Source organism: Ascaphus truei, chromosome 8, assembly GCF_040206685.1.
Source record: "Ascaphus truei isolate aAscTru1 chromosome 8, aAscTru1.hap1, whole genome shotgun sequence".
NCBI classification, from domain to species: domain Eukaryota; kingdom Metazoa; phylum Chordata; class Amphibia; order Anura; family Ascaphidae; genus Ascaphus; species Ascaphus truei.
This window is the reverse complement of record NC_134490.1, coordinates 80,869,039-80,893,467: the sequence shown is the minus strand read 5'-3', so window position 1 is coordinate 80,893,467 and position 24,429 is coordinate 80,869,039. Positions and strand designations below refer to the sequence as shown.

General features: G+C 41.9%; 1 protein-coding gene across 2 annotated transcripts in view; it reads right to left on the bottom strand.

The window, feature by feature from the left end:
• The window catches only part of KIF20B (kinesin family member 20B), an 83,408-nt gene that overhangs the window by 41,973 nt on the left and 17,006 nt on the right, over positions 1 to 24,429 (bottom strand). For both annotated transcript variants that reach the window (XM_075612841.1, XM_075612842.1), the window contains exons 8-17: positions 22,726 to 22,965; positions 20,503 to 20,614; positions 20,148 to 20,219; positions 19,909 to 20,055; positions 18,431 to 18,593; positions 12,518 to 12,811; positions 12,099 to 12,238; positions 7,579 to 7,723; positions 3,725 to 3,932; positions 335 to 396 (exon numbers count right to left, since the gene is read on the bottom strand). In XM_075612841.1, coding sequence (XP_075468956.1) covers positions 335 to 396; positions 3,725 to 3,932; positions 7,579 to 7,723; positions 12,099 to 12,238; positions 12,518 to 12,811; positions 18,431 to 18,593; positions 19,909 to 20,055; positions 20,148 to 20,219; positions 20,503 to 20,614; positions 22,726 to 22,965 — 1,583 coding nt within the window. The remainder of the gene's footprint in view (positions 1 to 334; positions 397 to 3,724; positions 3,933 to 7,578; positions 7,724 to 12,098; positions 12,239 to 12,517; positions 12,812 to 18,430; positions 18,594 to 19,908; positions 20,056 to 20,147; positions 20,220 to 20,502; positions 20,615 to 22,725; positions 22,966 to 24,429) is intronic.

Here is a 24,429-nt window from a genome sequence, read left to right as displayed (position 1 = left end):
ATTCGCGTTTTACCGGATTGTGTTATAACGGGGTTGAGCTGTATTTAACACGGGAAGAAACAAGTCTAAGTACCTCCTGAAGAAGCTTTTATGTACAAACCCCGCAATGTCATCAGTTTATGTGCAACTGAAGAAAGTTTAAGTGAGAAGAATAATCAATGGCTGTCAAAGCTCTTGTTGTTAGTACTATAAAAGTTCCTGGCGCCCAACACTGTTCCATCTACATCCAGCCTGCACCCCGACAAGGCATGAGACTGATGTAAAAACACTTTTAGAGCCGGGAAGGGAGGGTTACATACACTAAAATATAAATCAATAGCTGTAAAATACATACCATATGACACTCTCCTAGTTGAATGGTTGTTTTACTATTTTTATCAATCTCAGTTTCCAACTCTAGAGAGAATAAAAACAGGTTTTGCATTATCAAATTATCTTCTAGAGCGGGTGCTAAAATGTCTATGGACCATTTGCTCATTAGATGGGTGCAAATAAATGTCCCAACATATACATGTACATGTATACATAAACAAACAAATTGGAGTAGCGCCTTAGTACTATACTGAATATATCTTATATAAATGTGGCTATGTTGGATAGAGTATGGCAATAGGCTATAACCAATAGATCCCTAAAGGCGTAAGCATAACTGAAAACATATACAATAATATTATATGAGATATATATATATATATATATATATATATATATATATATATATATATATATATATATATATATATATATATATATATATATATATATATATATATAAAACCAGTCCACAAATGAGTCCACGAATGTAATTAGTCACTGGAGATTTGCAGCCCGAATATATGGATCACCAAATCCCATAGATATCTGAAAAAACAAGAAAAAAACAGGCGCACTCCTAGTGTGATAAAGTACAAAAAATATTTTATAGGACTAAAACATATAAAAAAGCGCACTCACAAACAGAGCATAATATCAAGCATTTATGAGATGGCTAATACCAGCAAAGAGTGTTGTTGCCGGAGGGAACCTTCAATGAGACGCTGAGTGATGACATCATCCTCTTGGAGAGTGATCGGTTACAGCAGAGGCACCAAAGGAATGGCTGGTGTGGAACCCTGCAGTCTATGGCGATTGAGTATATCTCATAAATGCTTGATATTATGCTCTGTTTGTGAGTGCGCTTTTTTATATGTTTTAGGCCTATAAAATATTTTTTGTACTTTATCACACTAGGAGTGCGCCTGTTTTTTCAGAGATATATATATAGATAGATATAAAATAGTCCACAGTCCGGTTCTATTCTCAATTTATGCAGACACAATAGAAAACATCTTTCACAGCATTATTTCAGTCAGTTACATCATTCAGGCATATAGAATTTAATTACCCTATTTCCTTGATTGTAAGACGCACCCATGATTTAATAAAAAAAAATTGGGGGGGGGGGGAGAGAAACCCCACTATATTAAATGTGCAGATTTTTTTTTTTTGTTTGTTTAACTAGCAGACATTTATCTACACTACAACTTTATGCTGCGGCCACGCTACTGCGGAGCTTGTTTGGAAAGATCACTTCAGCCACTACGGCCACACTCACCAAAGCTCAGCGCTTGGAGAGACATGGAAAGGGAAAGAGACATGGAAAGGGAAAGAGACATGGAAAGGGAAAGAGACATGGAAAGGGAAAGAGACATGGAAAGGGAAAGAGACATGGAAAGGGAAAGAGACATGGAAAGGGGAAAGAAAAAGAGAGACATGGAAAGGGGAAAGAAAAAGAGAGACATGGAAAGGGGAAAGAAAAAGAGAGACATGGAAAGGGGAAAGAAAAAGAGAGACATGGAAGTGGAAAGAAAAAGAGAGACATGGAAGTGGAAAGAAAAAGAGAGACATGGAAGTGGAAAGAAAAAGAGAGACATGGAAGTGGAAAGAAAAAGAGAGACATGGAAGTGGAAAGAAAGAGAGACATGGCAGTGGAAAGAAAAAGAGACATGGCAGTGGAAAGAAAAAGAGACATGGAAGTGGAAAGAAAAAGAGACATGGAAGTGGAAAGAAAAAGAGACATGGAAGTGGAAAGAAAAAGAGACATGGAAGTGGAAAGAAAAAGAGACATGGAAGTGGAAAGAAAAAGAGACATGGAAGTGGAATGAAAAAGAGACATGGAAGTGGAAAGAAAAAGAGACATGGAAGTGGAAAGAGACATGGAAATGGAGAGAGACATGGAAATGGAAAGAAAAAAAGAGACATGGAAATGGGAAGAGACAGAGAAATGGAAATGGAAAGAGATCAGACGCAGAATTGGGAGGGTGGAGGCAGGGAGAGAGAAAATCAGATGAGCAGAGAGAGAATGGATGGGGGAAAGAAGAGAATGGAGGAGAGGGAGAGAATGGGGGGAAGGAGTGGAAGGGAGGGAGAGATTGAAGGGACACACACAGACACAAGAGTTCCCTCTCACCTCCTGCAGTTCACACAGAGATATGACAGGGGCGAGGGCCGTGTGATCGGCGCCTGTAATGATCCCTGGCCGGCATCTCCAGCTGATCTCTCTGCACCATGGTTGAGGCGGAGGGGTGCAGTGATCGCAGCCATGCTGTTCCTGCACACTGAAGATCCCCAGCTGGAATCTCCAGCCGCACCCCTAGCTGTGTTTTTTTTGTTTAGTACATCGATTCTAAGACCCATCCCTATTTCAGACATGTGAAATTGGGAAAAAAGGTGCGTCTTCAAATCGAGGAAATACGGTAGAGAGTGGAGAATCTTTAGCTTCGTTGTTCTTAGCTTGATGGTGTTAAATGATTCTGATTCTATAAATCCAAATACAATATTTATAGATTTCCTTAACATATCAATCACCTGTTTTTCCCCACCTTCGGCTCAATCTTCTTAGTCAAACATTAGAAATTGACTTTAATTTAAAAGAACCTCTTTGTTCGGTCACTAACTATAGTTAATCCTATGTTTCTTATCTTTGCAAGACCTCGCTCTATTGTATTGTCTTTTACTACTATCTATTTAACTAACCTTTGATTCCAAACTCAAGATCATATACTATTCAACTCAGCAGACATTAAACATTATGTACCAAGTTTCTAAATCTCACAAAACATGTCGACAAAGATAAGCTTTAGACAAGCAGATTTAGAGTCAGCTAATCATTATCCAATATAAAGCCCAACTTAATACTAAATTACTTATTTTAACTAGTTACATGAGATATATATATATATCACAACTAATATTTAGGTTTCAAATCGTCCTATCTTCAACCATTAGCAAACAAAGGGGTATCCGTTGCCAAGGCATTAAGGGATTGTGATCAAAAGGGAAACGTTGACAGCAAATGGGTATTTACTTTTATAAAATGTGCATGTATTTCAGGCCTACATTGCCCTTGGTAAAGTCCTTGGGCTTGACAAGCAGCCATGAGGGCCTAATAAAACATTGCCCACTGCTCTTTGCGTTTAGTTGTGACTAGAATTACAGCATCTTTTATTGGAATGCTCCTGACACATCTTTGTGTTATCCAGAATGATCCTGGGGGTGATACTGAGCCACCTGGGACAACATCCTATGAACTATCCTGTTATTTACACACACAAAACCATGTGTGTTTGGGCTACACATAATGAATGGTTAGTGTCTATTTTGATCACTAGTGATGTCCCTTGCATCACTCCATACACAACAGCAAACACAAATACTTATTGTAGAATATCAATAAGAATGTTACCCTTTATTTTCATCTTTAGTTGTTCTTGGGTTTTAGAAAGTTCAGATGCACCCTGGGTCAACTTCTGTTCCAAGTCTGCAATGTTAACTGGAGCATCAGAAATTGATGCAATCTGGAGGTGAGCCTCTAAGGCCTGTTTCTTAATTTCTGCCAGGTCACCTTGCATAGGACAAATGAACTCTTCAAGCAGAATGCTGCCGCCCCCCACCTTGCAAAACAAAGTATATAAGAAATAAATCGCGTCATTAAAAAGGCAGCAAAAAAAAAAAAAAGCCATCCTCTTCAAAAACAAAGTGCTGAAATGTTCTTGCCCATGGGGAGCACAACTACGTGGTATATAGACGCTGTAATGGCCCATCAGATTAACACAGTGTGGGCCCCTGCGTTTTAAAAGGGATTCCAGTCCCGTAGGATGCACACAGCGCAAGTCCCATTCAAACACAGGGAATCCTGCCGTTTTAATCCGATGCGCCATTACAGCGTCTATGGACTATGCCAAGGATTTTCCCTGACATGTTCATGGAATTCCTCAGCATCTCGGCCAAAACCGCCAGGTGCATCTATTTATGTGCGATAAAGACGCCAGAATCGACAACTATGTAATGGTAGGGTGGGAAGGTGGCTGCAGAACCCGAGAAAGTGTCATTAATTCATTAGGTGACACAGAACCTTGTGGATACGCGAGGGATTGAGGCCACATACTGAGCAGTACTTGTTCCGCCCCTTAAAATAGATTTGTTTTGCGGAAGGATGACTGATGGGAGTTTTGTTTTTCCCCACACAGTTGTATGTTTTGTAAGATTAATAGTAAAACCCATTACTCTATTCTTTGCATGTCTGTTCTTCTCATATGTGACCTTTTAGGAAAATATATTTTGAAGAACCTGATAATTATCTAATGCATGCGAGTGCATAGAAGACCTGTGAATATTTACAGTACCGCTTTATTCCAAAAACACAACTATACCATCATGTTTTCCTTTTCATAGTCCCGCATGAAAAAAACAGAAAGGCAGAGCACTACATCTCCATTGAAGAAAAAAAAAAGAAAAAATGATATTACAGAGATATCGTTCCCATAGTAAAAAAACGAAAAATGTATTGGATCAAAAACACACACACACACAGACCATTTAACAGCACATACGCGTTTCAGGCAAAAAAAAGCCATTTAACATGGTAACTGAACAAACACTTACCGGAATGTTTAAATACCGAAATTTCACGCTGATCGATCCCATCCACCTCCTGGTGCATCTATGCGGGATCTATGACGTCAGCGCGCAAACGTCTGTATTCAAATTCTAAAAAACTAACAAACGCTATCCCCTTGAGTAAGGCCGGGGCCATGGTACAAAATACAGTGCTGACGCTCATGCAGGAGCTTTTTTGTGTCCTGGCATGAGCGTCAGCGAGCGCGCTTGTAAGGCAGGTGGGAGGCGGGGCTAGCACGCCACGTCATGGAGTGCCATTGGATTTTGCCGGTCACGTGACCGGTCCTCCGCGCGAAAAATTAAATGATCTGTCGGCTGCAATTCCACACGCCTCTGCACGCCTGCGGAAAATTCTACCAAAGCCCCACACATGCCGGATGAAGGAGGTAAGTCTCCTGGCTCAGTGCGGCACAGCGCTGTATTTTGTACCTTGGCCCCGGCCTAAGGGTTTGGGATGGCAGCCGCCTGCCCTTAAAAACGTGTGGGAGGCACTCCGTCAACTTAATGACACGTCCTCCAATTTGGTTTTACGGGAGATCCCACTGTTCCCATTTTAAGGGAACATAAAGCCTTATTAGAAGAGGGTTCTATTTTGGGAGTATTGGATGCCAATGAACTGGAGTTTATTTTTTGAGGCCTATCTCACTGTCCCGATTTTTCACCATCTCCCAAAGATCCATAAGACGTTGGTCTCCCCTCCCCTCCCACCCCCCGGAGGCCAATAGTCTCTAGTATTGGATCTTTGGGAGGTGGAGTATCGAGATATGTGGATCATTATCTACAGGTTCTTGTTCACACACTGCCTTCATATATAATAATTAAAAAAATTAAAAAAAACAGTCGGTGTTTCTTTCTCATTTTTCCAATTAAGAATATTTTGAACACCCTTCTGTTTATCTCATATACATTGTAATACACAGATACATTATATTTATGATTAATGTCTATCTTAAGAAGAATGGTCCATTTATAATATTTCAGAGTATGTCATAATACATTTCTTTTGTGCTTTAGCTGTGATAGCATTTATTTGGGTATTGATTATTTTTTCTCTTACCTATTTATAGTATTCTCTATTTGATTAGCTCCAATTAATAACCATCATTATAAGGAAACTGATTGAATATATACATTTAGGTTTTTATTTACTGATGCAGTATTAGGTTCATCTCGTCTAGGTTTGTTAAACATACACAGACAGCTGTTTTTCAGCTGTTATGTTTTTTATTCCTTTCTGGGGAAATTATACATTTTGATTATTTAATAGCTTTTTTAATGTCTGTTTCTTTGTTTAAAACCATTTTTCATTAGACCCTACTGGATTGCTCACTTTGTCAATAGCGTTTGTTAATAAAGTTTTTTATAATTTGAATACTGACGTTTGCGCGCTGACGTCATAGATCCCGTGTCATTTGACGCACCAGGAAGTGGATGGGATCGATCGGCACAAAATGTTGGTATTTAAACATTCCGGTAAATGTTTGTTCAGTTACCTTGATAAAGGGCTTTTTGCCTGAAACGCGTAGGTGCTGTTAAATGGCCTATATGTCTGTGTTTGTGTTCCAATACATTTTCCATGTTTTTTCACAATGGGAACGATTTCTCTAATATTTTTTTTTCTAATGGAGATTTAGTGCTCTGCCTTCCTTTCCGTTTTTTCCTGTCATCAACTTCAAGCGGATGCACACCAAGTACCTCAGGACAAGTGGAACCTGACTTCAAGACAGTGCACTTATATGCGAGTCTATCCTTCTTATTCAGTGATGTATATTTTTTTGGACACCAGAGAGTGTTAAATCTTCACCACAGCACATAGTGGGATTTTTTCCAGTTAATACATCGAACATCTGAGACTCGTGCATTCTGTTACCGGAAGGGCACACCGTTGAAGATTCTGTTCATTTCTAAGATCTATCAGCATTATCTACCATGTGTTTGAGCATCACACAAGTGGTTTTTCTTTAATCCCGCATGGCAGCACACCCCATCGGCACGATATAGGAGTACAACTGACTGGACAATATTTTTTATTAGCAGCACCATTAAGGGGTTGTATTTGCTTATTTAAAATGGGTTAAGGTCTTTTCCATAGCTGTATTGGCCATCAGATTCAGCATGTATGAGTTTTAAAACAATTAAGTAGCGCCCTTTATTTTGTCATTTTTTTTTATGCTGCCATTTCATTGAACAACATTTTCAGCCATGCTTTAATGCAAGCCTCTGAATTACTAGTCTCCAAATGGCACACTATTTGAATGAATCAGTCATTTGACACCACAGCCGCTGTTTCATAGGTTAGGAAGATTTAAGCCCAATTAAAATATCTAAGGCACGTTGCAAGAAGGTGTAATTCCACATAGTTGGCCAGTTTCATTTCTTGGGGGCTTCTAAAGGGAAATGTTTGCGTAAATGGGACAGGGGGAAATCAAACCCCTCTGAATTTGAACTTCAAAAATGAATTCAAATGAAAAAAAAATACATATAGGTGCAAGATTTTGGTTAAAAAAGGCAACAATTACAAAGCTAACTCTTAAAACATGCAATTGGAATTCATTCACTTTGGTAATAGAAGGAATTGCACCTTTAAAAATCGTCAAGCATGGGTAAACATATTGCATAAGACCCACAAGAGTAACACACCTGGTCTGAAGTTGCCTCTATAGCGGAGACGTCTTCAGTTTCATAATCTTGATCATTGGAGTGTTTCCTGACCAAGTCCTGCAAGATCTCAAGTCTTTCATCACATCTATCTTCCATCAATTCCGTTTCTTTTTCCAAGGATTCCCTATTATATAAACACAAAGATTAAGCAGTTTCAGTACTCGAGGACAGCGACTTACTTTAGATGGTCTACCAGGTACAAATTGGTGTCTCAATTAGCATTTTCCAGTCTTATAAATTTGCAGCCTTCAGTAACTATGTACGTATAAAAACAAATTAAAAAGGATATCGCCTACAGTAGCCACGACCGCGGCGGAAATCCTGGAAGTCAATGAACATTTCTTTTCCCCGACGACCGCCGTGTGACATCAGCGGGCACGTGAGCGGTTCACCAATGAGGGCGAACTGCTCACGGCCACGCCCCCTGGTCGCCATCTCATCTCCTACACAGCAGGCAAAAATAATGCTGCTACAATGGTGACAGATGACATCGCGTCACCAGGACTATAAGCGCGGCCTAAGAATTGAAGAGGCACTTTCTGTGCAGGCATCCACGGCTAGAGAACGAGGAGCGGTGCTACCCAATCCAACATGAATGGAATTCCTGTGCAGCTTCATTGTCCTGACATAACTGGAAGATGGCAATGCCAGCTTAGCCTGCAACTCACCATAATTATACCGATATTGGTAGATGGCAGGTTTCACACCCTGCAATAGGATGCCATTTTATCTTTAATTCTACATCCAAAATGTAGGTTCTCCAATGCATTAAAAAAAAAAAAAAAAAACTGCAAGTACAGTGCATTTTATTTTGAATACATCCAATATTTCATATTTCCAAAATTGTAGTAAAGGAAGGGTTGAAACATATGCAGTGCTGTTTGTAAACAACCCTATTTAAATAGTGGATGACAAAGGGTCTCATAAGGGTTGGAAGTAGCTTAGGTCGTGCTTATACCCAATGCGGCCGGCGCGTGCCCCCAAAACAAACGTATGTTTTGCACTGAGCGCACACCAGGTGCGTGCGACCGAGGCAGTCAAGCGTGTGAATTTCGAGCAGATAAAAGAAATTGATTTTCTGGAGCGACGGCCACATCATTTGAGCAATCAGCCAATGAGGGCGAACCGCTCATGATGTCATGGCCACACCTCCCTGTTGCCTCCCGATGTCTCCTGCCTGCAGTGCCAGTTTCGGGTGTTCGCATCACCCAGAGGGAGTGCGCCCTACCGAAGCTGGTATACATCACAGCCTTAGGCTGCGCTAATTAATGTATTTATAAAATATTTTACCAGGAAGTAATAGGTTGAGAGTTACCTCTCGTATTCAAGTATGTCCTGTGCACAGAGTTAAGACAAATACATGGTTACAAATAGTTACATAAGTGAACAGGGTATACATTATATACAAGACATTGCATGCACAGTTATAAATATATATCATAGGCGTAAGTAACAGTTACAGACCAGATTAAAATGTGAGACCGCTTTAGTTTTGAAAGAACTTAGACTGTGGTGGATGTGAGAGTCTCTGGTAGATTGTTCCCGTTTTGGGGGGCACAGAAAGAGAAGGAGGAACGGTCGAATACTTTTTTGAGCCTTGGGACCATGAACAGTCTTTTGGAGTCAGATCTCTTTTAAGTGCTGCATGTGGTAGGGGTGAGGAGCTTGTTCAGATAGATAGATGGGTAGCTTGCCCAGCAAATTTTGGACAGCAAGACAGGAAAGATGAACTTTGCGCCTAGACTCAAGTGATGACCAATCTAGTTCTTTGAGCAATTTGCAGTGATGTCTGGTGTAGTTGCATTGGAGAACGAAACGGCATATTGAATTGTAGAGGGTATCAAGTTTGCCAAGGTGGGTTTGGGGTGCCGAGCCGTATACTATGCCCCCATAGTCGATAACTGTCATTAGCATCTGCTGTGCGATACGCTTTCTGACCAGCAGACTTAGGGAGGATTTGTTCCTTCAAAGTACTCCTGGTTTGGCATTGGTTTTGGATGTCAGGGCATCAATGTGCATCTCGAATGTTAAGTGGGAGTCAAGCCATGTGCCCAGGTATTTAAAACTAGTAACAGGAGTTAGGGTGGTATTACCGTTGGCTCTGGTGTTAGCGTTGGTACTGATCTGGAGCTCAGTCACAGGAAGCTTTTTAGTCTTGGTCCCAAATACTCTTTGATAAAGTCTTTTTGCAAGGACGAAACGCGTCAGGGTTCCTGGCTCCATGTATGTCTACTTTTTGGATGAATAAAGAACTTATTTTTATTTGCGGTTTGCTTCCTTCCTCTGATCAGTGGAGCAGTGACTGCCTTCTTTACAGTATCTTTTCCATTGGTCCCAAATACCATTGTTACAGTCTTGTCAGTGTTTAAAAACAGTTTTGGGAAATCCAGTATTCGAGACTCAAAAAAAGGTCAGACTGAAGTATGTGCTCAAGGTCGGAGAGGCTATGACTGTGTGCAAATAGGATTGTGTCATCGGCATACATGTGTATTGGAGCTTCCTTACAAGCTGTGGGTAGCTCATTGAGGAACATTGAGAAGAGTAGGGGCCCCAGAACAGAGACTTGCGGGACACCACAGGTGATGTCCAAGGGGTTGGAGTTAGAGCCCGAGATGGACAAATGTTGGGATCCACCTGATAGGGAAGCGTACTTTAAACTGGTTTCAGTCCTACCTATTCCAGAGCACTGGAGTTTGTTAAGCAGGATAGCATGATCAACAGTATCAAAAGCCTTTGCAAAATCTAGGAATATTGAACCAGTGAGTTGTCCCCATTCCATTCCACACTGAATTTCATTGCAAACGTTAAGCAGGGTAGTTACGGTTGAGTGTTTGGGGCGAAAGCCAGATTGGAATTGGCTAGGGAAATTTGTCTTGGTATAGTAATCGCTTAATTGGGAGTGGACACATTTTTCCATGACTTTGTATAATATTGAGAGAAGAGAAATTGGTCTGTAGTTTGAGACAGTGTTTTTGTCCCCACTTGGAAGATTGGGACAACTCTGGCAGTTTTCCAGGTCTTAGGGATATGGCCTGCAGACAGGATAGAGTTGACTATGGACGCAATTGGTTTGGCAATGGCTGGGGCACCAAGTCTTAGGAACTTAGATTGTAGTAAGTCGGGTCCACATTGGCTGCTTTGTTTTAATTTGAGGAGCAATTGTATAATCTCTTTGGATACTGGGTCAAATTAAAACGGATAAAAAAATTTTTTTATAAAGGGGTGGAGTTGGGTATTATAGGCCATTTGTGTGAATGTGTGTCTAAAGTGAAGGGCTGACTAAAACCCATGGTTTAATTTTCTCGAAATATATCTCCCTGGATGTACCTCTGCACGTGTTTCTTACAGGGCACTGTACTGTAGCTCATAAAGAGTTTCTTAAATGTTCACCCTTTAGGCACCGAAGAGATGTCACGCACCCCATGCTGCAGTGCTTTGCCCTCTATGCAGCCGAAGAACTACATGAGCATATAATATTGCTAGTGTAGGACCTGCTTAAATGGGTTTACAGTGACGTGGTTATAGGGAAATGACAAAGCTAGTCTAGTGAAATGCGTAGAAGAAATCCCTGGTAGCTGGCGTCTGTGCTAGTCACGCCCCCTTCAGACGTTACCAAGCTCCACTATCACTGCAGGACCCCGGGGAATGTCACGAGGAAGGAGAAGCAGAACATCAGAGCTGCGACCAGGAGCAACAAAGGGGAGACGCGGGGCTTGGGAGTCAGGCCCAGTGTGTACTATACTCACATTTATTGCTAGCACAATGTGCAAGTGCATTTATTTATTTTATTTATCTATTAAATTCGCTTGATATACTTCACCATCGGAGGCTTTTCTTTGCCGTTTCTTTTAGGTTCTGTTCAATTCCGGGGTCAAGGATCATTCCAATGAAAGCAGCAAAAGCTTGGTTTAGTTACTTTATATAGTGACATTTGAGAACACCATTATATTGCCTCAAAGTTACATTTTCCTACTGCTGTCTATTCATTCGTCTTATTTTTATATTTATATATTTTATAATATTTTTTCTATATTTATTATCTATATATATTGTCTATATTTTTTCTACTGCTGTCTATACCCTTATAGACATTATTTTTTTCCCCATACTTCAATATTTTTGTATCAACATTCATTTGTCTTATTACTATTGATATTAATTACTACAAGTACAAGCTAATTTATAATCATAATGTAAGCATTTCTGTGAGTGCACAACGTGGGTATTTGTTTCTATTATAGTTTGGGGCTTTGAGCTTGCCAAGACTGTCTGTCTATATATTTATAACAGGTAATTGATGCAGCTACTGCTTTAGAACCCAAGATGAGTGGAAGCAAATGCAAAATGAGCAACAAAGTTATTCATCTCTGCAAATCAGGGATGAAAGCGCTCTGGAAAATTGCAAAAACATTCCTGTTATTTTTAAGTTACCACTTGCAGGAACATTACAAGATACTCAGGGGAAAGCATATTTAAAAAATAAATGTAAAAAAAATTACCTAAAGTCGTTTTCGCGTTGCATGAAATGTTGAGTAAACTCTTCAGCTACTTCTTCACGGATTTTTATTTCCATTAAAAACTTATCTTTTCTCTCTTTAACCAGCTTAGTTTTCAGTTCTTCTACAATGTCCAGAAGTTTCTAAGATCAACAGAGTACAAAAAATAAATTGCACACTTGGAAGAAAGAAAAAAAATCTACAAAAGTAATGAAAAATAAAATAAAAGCAGATTACTGTGTGTGTTTAGTGTTTTAGCGAAAACATTGATTCTATCCCAGACTTTCAGAAGTCACTTGGCATGCAGAGATAGAACCGGCCATGGCATAAACATATTGATATTGTATTACATTGATTATAAAGTTATGACAAACCTTTCCCATTAACATCCAATAACCTGAATGTAGTCATGCGATACACACCTGATGCTCATCAACCTTCATGATAATGTCATTGTCCGCTTGATCTTGATCATCCTCCTGATCGTCCTCTTCATCGGTAGCGCTAACAGACACATCACCCTCAAAGTGCTCTTCTATCTCCCTATCTCCCTCTTCTGTCACAGTCTCCATAGGTGACTCCCAGTGCATCGTCGCTCTTTTTCTTGATCTACACATCTTGTCAGCATTATTTATTATGAACGAAAGTTCCCTAGCACTTTTTTTCTGACAGCTGGATAAACCATCTGAAGTCTTGCAAGAATCCAAAATAAGAACCTGTGTGCATACATATTTAAAAAAAAAAAAAAAAATTACATTTAAAAAAAAAAAGGGCGGGATAGTAGGAAGAGAAACAAGATTAGCTTGTACAGTACTGCAATGTGCTCATGAGGCAGTAGAGAGGTTAATGTTAAACTGTTGGGTTTTGACCCTGTGTAACAATGAACACAGCGTTTTCTACATCTGAATTTACTCTAGATTAAAACCTCTAGTAAGTGAAGGCATGCATCAAAAAGTTCATCTTGTGTGTACACAGTGATATTGTTAATACAGCTGAACCCCATTATAACACGCTACTCTGGGTCCACATAATGAGACCGCGTTATAACCAGGATAACGTTGAGGGGGGGGGGGCAGGAAAGGCAAAAAGGCAAAAATAAATCTTGTATTTGATTGTATCCAAATCTTGTATCCCAATCTTGTATCCCTCGATGATTGAACATTCAGCCGGTAATGCTTAGCAAGTGTGTGTCAAGACGACCAGTTTGCTGCTTTACATATTTTCTGTGCAGAGGCTTAAGCCTTTTCAGCCCATGAAGCTGCCGTGGCCCTGGTAGATGGAGGGCTATAGCTGGCTTCTACCCTGCTTTTCTATAGGTTTTGCAAATAGCTGCCTTGATCCATCTAGACATCAAGGCAACATGTTGCCAGACCCTTCCTATATACGTCAAAACACAAGCCACGGTGAGCTCTTCCCAACACTGTCAGTCCTATGTGCACGTGCATGTATATGTGGTAAGAACTCTACTACATTGTCCCACTGACGTTTCTCATCGCAAGATGGGGTCAGATAAAATATTCTGACGGATATGAAAATCTGACCACTTTAGTTTGAAAATAGGGACCGATCCTCATCACTGTCTTGTCTGTGATAGAACGGTTCACATCAGGGTAAAGCAAGGAGCTCCCCAAATCCTTGCGCGGTTGTAATCAACAGTACCAAAAACAACATTAAAATAATGAGTAAATTCATAGACCGATCATAAACTGGTTCAAAAGACTGAAAGCGAGAGAGGTTTCAGAACCAGGATCAGGTCCCACTAAGGAACAGGTATCCTTATAGGTCCAAATTCTAGAAACGACTCATAATTCAAGCAATCATAGGATCGAGGGCAATTTGTTTGACAGAATGCAACCGATGCAGAAACCTGGACCGTCAGATGCCAGCTTCAATCCCTTCTGAAATCCCTGCTGAAGGAAGTCCAATATATTATCGTGCAATCATTATCTTGCGCTCATCTCAAACTGAATTTAGTGTCTGATTATATATGGATTTAAGTTTGACACTTACACTGAATCTTTCTCACAAATATTGTAGCAATTCTATGCATTATACTTTGTTTTCTGAGATAAGTGACCCAAGATAATTTTTTCACCACAAACTTTGAGGAATTGGAATTCCTTTATCTTGGCCTGCTACGTTCATAAAATACAAGGTTAAGTAAACCTTTTTGATTACACTATTGTATTAATGGTAATTGGACCAAATATTTGTTGTGCGGAGTCACCAAGTATTTCTTAATATAGTTAGTGCCTACATTTCGCTATATTTACAATATATGGACTCCCAGCTGCATGGGTTCCACGTTCCTTATGTTACACCAGAGGATAAACATCCAAATCCGATAATAGGCTCTAGATGTCACTTGTTTCTTGGAACACAGATGTAGATTTAACCTCAAGAGAATCCCTATATCTTTAATGAAGCTGAAGTTCCACGATGTCAACCTCAAGAATTGAGGAAGTGAACCAGACTTTAGAGTGAACATTTACGGAAATACTGGGAGAATCCCACGGCTCCTACAAAAAACACCTTAAATCCGCAAACAAAATCTGTTAGGGCTATCACAAATCCTCGAGCAATGTCTCCCTTGATCTTGTTTATCACCTGCTGAGGAAGAGGAAACGTAGTAATGATTTAATCCAGGTGGAAATTCCAAGTTATCAAGAAGGCATCCCAGGCTATCCCTTCCGGGTCGTGCCATCTTGACAAGTCTACTTTTTTGTTGACAGATGATACGATCAAAAATAGACATATAGTTGACCCAATTTCTATATTAATTGAAAACTTCCTGGTTCAGTTTACTGGGTGTATGGAAAACCAGCTTCATAGTTTGTGCCTCCTGTAATATAAGATAGAAACTTTGTTGAGAACTCGCAGGCTCCTTGTTCCTCCTTTCTGGTTTATATATGCTACTGCGGTAACATTGTTGGACGGAATTCTTAATGGAGAAAGCTTCAGTGTGGTCTGAAGGAATACAACTTGAACCTACAATACATTGATCAGAAGGCTTCTCTTGGATTTGACCAGAGCTCTTGAAATCACTTAACCCTGACCAATCACACCCACTACTGAGAGACTTGCTTGATCGGAAGAATCAGTTAGACCTTCCGAAAGGGTTGGATTGTGGTCCCCACAGAAAATAGTCTTGTGATTGGTAATAACAGGATTCTGAAATTTGGTCTGGGACTTCAGTGTCCAGAGATGAAAAGTAGCCCAAGGAACCACATCTAACTAAATTGAGGAGTCCTATTAGGTGCATAAACTGTGTCCTTGAGAGGGTTGAGAGCTTGCTGAAAATTCAAGCTTCCTTTATAATTCTGTGGACTTTGGGAAATCAGCAGTAACACCAGGTGCGCATGTGTCGTGTACAAATCCTAAAAATGTAATGACTTGAGCTTGCACAAAATTGCTCTTTTAGTTGACAACCCACACTGCACTATACGTAAATATTCCTTGGAGACTTGGCCATACAGTCGTCCACGTATGGGACTACGAAAAAGCCTGCCTTTGCAATGCTGCCACCACTGCTTTATGAAGGTTGTGGGTGCGGTGACCAGTCTAAAAGGAAGGGCTGGCTGTCGAGACAACATTTGGAGCGTGCAGTGCGGTTTTTTTTTTTAATCGGAATATAGAGACCGGCATCATGGAAAAAAAAAAAAAAAAAAAAACAATTCAAGACCAGAAATGCTCCCTTTTCCCTCAATGACTCCATGTTGACGTGCCGGATGCTAAGAGGTACTGACCTCCTTTAGAATCACACTGAATCCTCCAGATGTTTTCAGCACTAACAGGACCAAATAAACTATTTTGTCTCTGAGAAGGCGTAACTTGCTGAATTGCAGCATTGGCCTGCAGGTCTTGAATTGCCTGTTTTAAGACCAGATTTTCTGGATTGTTTGAGGGGCAACTCCTTGAAATGATGTCCTGGTATCTTTAGAAGCACCAAGGAATAACGCTGGACTATAATCTGTCGAACCCAGTAGTCTATCCTTTGGACCCAATGATCAAGAAACCCTGCTGCTGACCAGCATTGCCTTCTGGATCGCAGTCTAATGCCCTACAGGGAGTTTGCTTCTTGATGGTCACTCGACTGGTATGAGGAGGTCTGGTGCGATTACGACTCCAGGGCTGCTGCTGGTATGAATCCCAATTCATCTTATAGGCTGTACCCATTATATAGGATCCTGCCTCCTGGGAAATTCACCCTTGAGGCAGGACCAATTATGAAAATGTGATCTCTTCTGTTGGAGCAGATAGTGACCTTTTCCTCCCATCATCTTGGAGATATCTAGTGGTTCACTGAAAAGATAAACTCCCCCCCAACCCCAATAAAATAGACCCTAGCCTAATCTTGGAGGAGGCATTTGCTGCTCAAGGCTTGAGCCATAGCACTCTCCTTGCAGCCAATGAGTATGCCTGAAGATTGTGCTGCAAGACTAATATCCATTGCACAGTGTATTGAATCTTTTAGATTTGAGAAGTCCTTCAGTAACTTCTGCCTAGATGTTTCAGATTCAATTCTAACCTCCAGATTTGTTATCCAGATCCTGACTGTCTGCGAAATACAGGCCAGTGCAGATTTCAGTGTTGCTCAATAGAGTAGTATTGTTAGCGTAAGCCACCCTCTATTTGCCAATTCATGGGATCATAAAAAGATGAACTAGCTTCTAGGGAAATCATTGTGTTACTCGCCATTTTGGCAATTGCTGCATCCACTTTTGTTTGTATTCTCCAGCCACTGCAATCTCTCTCATTGAAATACAGTGTCACAGATTTCTTGGTCATCCTTTACCCAGCAATGCTCATTCCACCCTCACAATCTACTTTGATAGAATTGTGAACCGGGAAGAACTCCCAGTTCCTCTCTGGCATCTTCCATATTGTCCTCATTCTTAATAAGATGGGCTGTGGTGTTTATTCTGAAGTACTAGAGGACCCACATCTGTTTGGGTCTCCTCTTCCTCGGAGAAAGAACATTCACCTGCTCAAAATGATTTAAAAAAAATGTTTTTAAAAGGGGGACCAAGCCGTCAGCCTGCAGACAGAGCCAAAGAAATCTGATCGGGGACTTTTTAAAGAACCCTCAGACAGCAACTTATTGAAGGACTACATGAACAAAGTTTTCATCCAATCAACTAAATGTAATTGCGCTGAATTTTCTTCATTAGTCATCTTTTTAACATAGTCTGCACAAAACCTCTTGGGGTAAAGTTACTGATAGCTTGACATCACACCGTGCAATATTTAGAGACCGCTTTACTAGGTCCACAACCAGAGCTTCCCGCTGAGGCTGCTCAGCTTTCTGATCCCCTGCAACAGCAGAAAGAGTTGAAATGCTGCCGAACCATGAGCCACCAGGGATACAACGGCATCAAGATCCAGCCTCCCTCTGGAGGGGGAAAAAAAATACAAAAACCTCCGGGAGAGACGTCTTGTTCCAAGAGAGGTCAATAAGGCCATGGTGCGTGCGTGTGATCGTGCTAGTGGCTTCACGCTTGCATCTAGCTTCAGCTATTTGTGAGCTCTAAATTGCACGTGATGAGGGGGCGTGTCATTATAGGAGCTGGTTCGCCTCATTGGGCGAATCACTCACGTGACCCGACTGTCGCGCGAAGAAACAAATGTATTTGTTTCCTCGTGCATCGCGAGCACTTCTGATCGTGCGCTCTCGGGACAGCCTCAGAGGCACATCACGTTGATCTCGCCGCAGTCGTGATAACCATGGATGCGGCCTAAAGACGCCGATGCACTGTGCAGTGCAGGCCCCATGCTCAGGTGCAAGTCAGATTCTGCACCATGCAGTTCTACCGCCCTGACGGATCCCAGGGGAGGACACCTTCAGGCACAGAGAACAGGGTAGTGTATCGCTCATGCTGGATCAAAGCTATAAAGTGGCTGGAAAGTGGCTGGTCTTCAGGTGGGAGCAAGGGATTCCACTTCCTCTAATCAGGGCAGCTTAACGGCTCGCCTGAAGGAAATGTCCAAAAAGGAAACAAAACTGCAGATAAACCGGCAGATGTCCCTTCTCTCATCTTAGGACAAGAAATGGCCATATTATAGTGGTCTCGGAAGTGCTCGGTCCTAACCTCTGCTGGATGGAGACATTAAACCATTAGCGTCTGCCATAGCCGATGTAGAAGAAAATTGGTTTTCGCTTGTGACAAGCGGGAATAAAAATCGGAATGCATAATGTGGGCAAAAGAAAATGTCAAGAATACAAAATGTGGCATTGCTTTTGACAACAGATGTGTTCTATACTGTAGGCCATTTATACACCTTCCTTTCTAATGTAGTTAGGACTTTCCTAACTCCTTTTTCCCTAGAAGACATACCTTTTGTGCAACAGCTGAGAACTTGAGCACGTTAAGAGTCTCATCATAAGCGGATGCAGTTTGGCAGATATTTACAATCATGCACACTTTGCCTTTCCCACTGAAAAAACTTTGCAGGTAGTGGGTAAGCTTGCTCTCTCGAAAGGGCACATGCTGTTGAAGCCTAAATTGAAATTTAAAAAAAAAAAAGTGAGGCAATTTAAATGAACTAAAACTACAGGCATACCCCGCATTAACATTCACAACGGGTCCGGAGCATGTATGTAAAGCGAAAATGTATTTAAAGTGAAGCACTACCTTTTTTCCACTTATTGATGCATGTATTGTACTGCAATCGTCATATACGGGCATAAGTGATGTAAATAATGCATTTGTAACAGGCTCTATAGTCTCCCCGCTTGCGCGCAGCTTCGGTACAGGTAGGGAGCTGGTATTGCTGTTCAGGACGTGCTGACAGGCGCATGCGTGAGCTGCCGTTTGCCTATTGGGCGATATGTCCTTACTGGCGAGTGTACTTAAACCGAGTGTCCTTAAACCGGGGTATGCCTGTATAACACTGAAATACATTGACTGGTGCTTTCTCACAATTAATACATCCATGACTGCAATAACTCGAACATTTTAGTGTTTGTTAATTGAAAATAAATATACAGGACAGTTAAACTATTAACAAGTATAGTGACTAAATAAATTAACTTCGAACAAAAATCAAACTAGAGCACTAAAACTTATGAATTCTTGGTTGATTTGGAAAAGGTGCTAAAGACTGTCTCACTGACCAACACAGATCAATAATCGAATATTTTTTTATTTACGAGTCAAACCTTGTTGCATTATACAGCTCAACCCCGTTATAGCGCGATCCGCTTATAACGCAATTTGAGCGTGGACCCAGAATTAAAAAAAAAAAAAAAAATATGTACGTTTTTTTGCACACACACACACACAACACACACACACAACACACACACACAACACACACACACAACACACACACAACACACAACACACAACACACAACACACAACACACACACCACACACACAACACACACACAACACACACACAACACACACACAACACACACACACACACAACACACACACACTGCACACACACACTGCACACACACACACAGCACACACAGTCAAATATACACACAAACAGATACACACAGTCTCTTTAAGGGAGCTTGCTCTCGCAAGACGGAAGCAGAAGCAGGAAGCAGAGACAGGGAGAAGAGCTGCCAGATGCCGGGTAAGTGCTGCGTGCTGTTGCCGCTGCCCCACCGGGTCTGGGAATGGTGGGAGAGTTCTCAGCTTTCCCCCTCCGGCAAACGCGGTACCACCACAAAAAAAATTATAATGCGGTGGTCGCGGGTGGCCCCCGAGGACCGCGCTATAACGGGCTTAAGCTGTAATTAGCAAATGCAAAACCTTGAGGAATGTCCTGCTGAAAGATACACACGCTGCACCTACTTTGATTGCTGACTGTTCTTCAGTGCATTGATACATTTGCCAAGAATCAGCAAAGATGTGTTTATGTTCCCACTCTCTTTTAATCTTTCTCCATCATTCTGTGTCTTCGTGCATCTTTCAGATCCGGCCAAATCACACAGCGAGAGTCTTAAAAAAAAAATTAAATTTTTTTTTTAATTACTTTTTTTTGCACTCGTTAATGAGAATTTGCATTAACTAGAAAAATAATTCACACTTACTCACTGACTTTTATCACTTGCGGATTATTTGCATCTTTAATTCTTAATAGCCGAACCGTAAATATGCTGTGACTGAAAGAAAGCAATTTGTTAATGTATTTTACACAACAATTGACCCTCATTTTCCTCAATTTCAACTGCAAAGATAACAAAGTATTCTTTGCCCATCAGACTCATTAAGTAACTTTCAGCATTTTAATAGATTGAAATGGATAAAACACAGATTAAGCATTAGATTCATTAGGAGTATTCTTCAATAAACAGGCGTAGAACAACACAAAAAGCAAAAAAGGTTTTAAACTTGCATAGTAAGCAATACAGTTATTAACGCATACAGTTATTAACGCATGCTTACCTTCTACTGGACAAACTATTCAGCTTAGTGCACGCAATACTTTGAAACTTTTTTCCTAAAGCCAAAATTCTACATGCTTCTTTTGCATCAGAAACTTGTATCCATTGGAGATCTGTGGAAGAAAGCAAGTGTGTATATGTATTTGTTAAGGCCACAGAAAAAGGGACAACCATACCCTTAAAGAATGGTTTAGATCTGGGGTGCGCAAACTGAAGAGCGCAATATTATCTGCGGGGGTTTACAGAGGCCCTGCACGCGTCCCGAAGGCACTTAATTTAAGTGCCGGGGAAGCAGCGAATGCCTTTGTAAACTTCACTTACCTTGCTTCAGACTACTTCTCGAGATGTGTCACCATGGGACGTCATATTGCTATGGCAGAGGGGGGGGGAAATGTTCACAATACTAAAACTGAAAGGAAGTGAAAGGCACTTTTATATGTTTGAATGCAACGTTAATCCACAATTCCCGTGAGAGAATTAGTCTACACGCTCCCAATGGCAGCCGACAAGACTAACAATGGTATTTGGGATCAAGGCTAAATTGAGAGCTTCCAATCAGAACCAGCTCTAAACACCATCCTAGCCCCAGTTACTAGTTTTAAATATCTGGGCACATGGTTTGACTCGCATTTAAACATTTGGGTTTCACATTGGTACCCTGACATCCAAAACCTAAGCCAAATTAGGTGTACTTTAGAGGAACAAATCATCCCTAAGGGTAGGTCCCCAGTGCAGCCAGCGGCACATGCGCCTCTCACCAGTCCCTTACCTGCTCCCTGGCTGTCCCCGGTCCCTCCGTGCTCCCAGGCTCAGTGCGCACTGTGACGAGTCAGCCGGCAGGGACTACAGCCTGTTTGTGATCCCGAGTGGCGACGCGTCACGTGGTGTGGCAGGGAGCCAAATCAGAGTGGCTGGGGAGCGGGAGAAGTATGCCGAGCTGTGTGTGTTCTGTGTGAGCGCGCTGTGTATGTTCTGTGTGAGCGCGCTGTGTGTGTTCTGTGTGAGCGCGCTGTGTGTGTTCTGTGTGAGCGCGCTGTGTGTGTTCTGTGTGAGCGCGCTGTGTGTGTTCTGTGTGAGCGCGCTGTGTGTGTTCTGTGTGAGCGCGCTGTGTGTGTTCTGTGTGAGCGCGCTGTGTGTGTTCTGTGTGAGCGCGCTGTGTGTGTTCTGTGTGAGCGCGCTGTGTATGTTCTGTGTGAGCGCGCTGTGTGTGTTCTGTGTGAGCGCGCTGTGTGTGTTCTGTGTGAGCGCGCTGTGTGTGTTCTGTGTGAGCGCGCTGTGTGTGTTCTGTGTGAGCGCGCTGTGTGTGTTCTGTGTGAGCGCGCTGTGTGTGTTCTGTGTGAGCGCGCTGTGGATTTTTTTCCCCAAGTTTGGTCGGCGTCATGGCCCCGCCCCCTCATCTTGGCTGCGCCCACAGCCCGTTTTGTCCACGTCCCCGCGCCTCAAAACGCATTATAGCACTCTACGCGCGCAGCCAGGTTGCAAGGCGAACGTGCAGGCTCGTGCAGTGGGGCCTCAGACTTTGGCTGTGTCCCCCCGCTAGTGCTGAGCAGGCGGCGCTTGCCGAGTTCACTTTGTACAAAGTAAATTCTCACATCACCACTCACGCGGCGCGCGCGGACAACGCTCTCCCATGCTTGGCAAGTCAAAAAAAAAAAGTGTTCGAAGTGCGCTCAATAGGACCCCCATGCAACCCTTCCCCCCAAACGCCCCCTCCCCTCGCCCCCCCGCACGCACAAAATTCACAGGACATCCGCGCTCATGCTTGGAGAGTTGGTGATGTCACCACTCAAGCATAAGCGCGATCAGCGCCAGCAGGGCCGCAGCCATAGTCTGCTGGTTCGAAAGCGCATCGCGCAGCAGACGCTAATACCAAGTATAGAGTATGGGGACATAATATATGGTACAGCACCCCAAACTCAACCTTTGCAAACTAACCACCATCTACAATTCAATATGCCGCTTCATCCAATATAACTACAACACACATACTGTGAAATGCTATAAGAACTAGTCAAATACAGAGGGATAAGGGCAGTAAAACCTACTCTAATGAAGGTGAGGTGCTGTCCGATAAGGAAAAAAAGGGCAATAGAACACACGTTTTGGAAAAGTCGATGGTTCTAAAAGATGCCACCAGAAGCCAAGAATCAATTTTACTACAGAAAATAAGTAAAGATTGGCCCGATGGTACAGTGTCAATTTTACAGTTAAATCATAAACTCACCTTTAACAAAAGAAAATCCTTTAATATCTTGAGCAAGGCGCAGAGTCTTCCGCTTACAGAATTTATCACACGATATAGGATCCAACAGGTCATAAATGTTCTCGTTGTATATTTCGCAGAAGGAAACCCAGACAGAAAATTTTACAGAACTGTCCACATTTAATTTGAACTGTTCAGATTCTCTCATATGTTCATCCAACTGTGATATGACACTTAAAGAATTCTGGGAGCTTCCCGCAACTGTGAATCCAATGAGAGAAGCAAAAATCGGTAAAGAGGCACTTCTTTATTAAATTATGTATTATTAGTCAATACATTTGCTAAAATTAGATTTTTCGGCCAAATTCAGAGAATTCTCTGATATTGTGATTGTTCGGTTGGGATTTCAAAAAGTATGGGAAGTGTTGCAAAAGCCCTTGTATTGTATGTCTTTATTTATATAGCGGCATTAATATACATAGCGCTTCACAGTAGTAATACATGTGGTAATCAAATAAATAACAGATAATATAAATAACAGATCATGGGAATAAGTGCTTTAGACATAAACGTAACATTAAGGAAGAGGAGTCCCTGCCCCGAGGAGCTTACAGTCTAATTGGTAGGTAGGGAGAGCGTACAGAGACAGTAGGAGGGAGTTCTGGTAAGTGCGTCTGCAGGGGGCCAAGCTTTATGTATCATATGTTCAGAATATCCACAGTGCTATTCATATGCTTCTTTAAGCAAGTGTGTCTTAAGGTGGGTCTTAAAGGTGGATAGAGAGGGTGCTAGTCGGGTACTGAGGGGAAGGGCATTCCAGAGGTGTGGGGCAGTCAGTGAAAAAGGTTTAAGGCGGGAGAGGGCTTTAGATACAAAGGGGGTAGAAAGAAGACATCCTTGAGCAGAACGCAATGGTTCGATGGTGCATAGTGAGAAATTAGGGCTGAGATGTAAGGAGGGGCAGAAGAGTGTAAAGCTTTAAAAGTGAGGAGAAGAATGGAGTGTGAGATGCGGGATTTGATCGGAAGCCAGGAGAGGGATTTCATGAGGGGAGATGCTGAGACAGATCTAGGAAAGAGTAGAGTGATTCTGGCAGCAGCATTTAGGATAGATTGTAGGGGAGACAGGTGAGAGGCAGGAAGGCCGGACAGCAGGAGGTTACAGTAATCAAGACGGGAGAGAATGAGGGCCTGAGTCAGAGTTTTAGCAGTCGAGCAACAGAGGAAAGGGCGTATCTTTGTTATATTGCGGAGGAAAAAGCGACAAGTTTTAGAAATATTTTTAATGTGAGGGGCGAATGTGAGAGAGGAGTCGAGTGTGACCCCTAGGCAGCGTGCTTGGGCTACTGGGTGAATGATCGTAGTTCCAACAGTAATGTGGAAGGAGGCAGTAGGGCCAGGTTTGGGAGGAAGTATGAGGAGCTCTGTTTTAGCCATGTTGAGTTTAAGGCGGCGGAGGGCCATCCAGGATGATATAGCAGAGAGACATTCAGAAACTTTGGTTTGTACAGCAGGTGTAAGGTCGGGTGTTAAAAAGTATATTTGTGTGTCGTCAGCATAGAGGTGATATTTAAACCCAAAAGATGTTATTAGGTCACCTAGAGAGAGTGTGTACAGAGAAAAGAGAAGAGGTCCCAGGACAGAGCCCTGGGGTACCCCCACAGAGAGATCAATAGATGAGGAGGAGGTGTTAGCAGAAGAGACACTGAAAGTACAATGGGAGAGG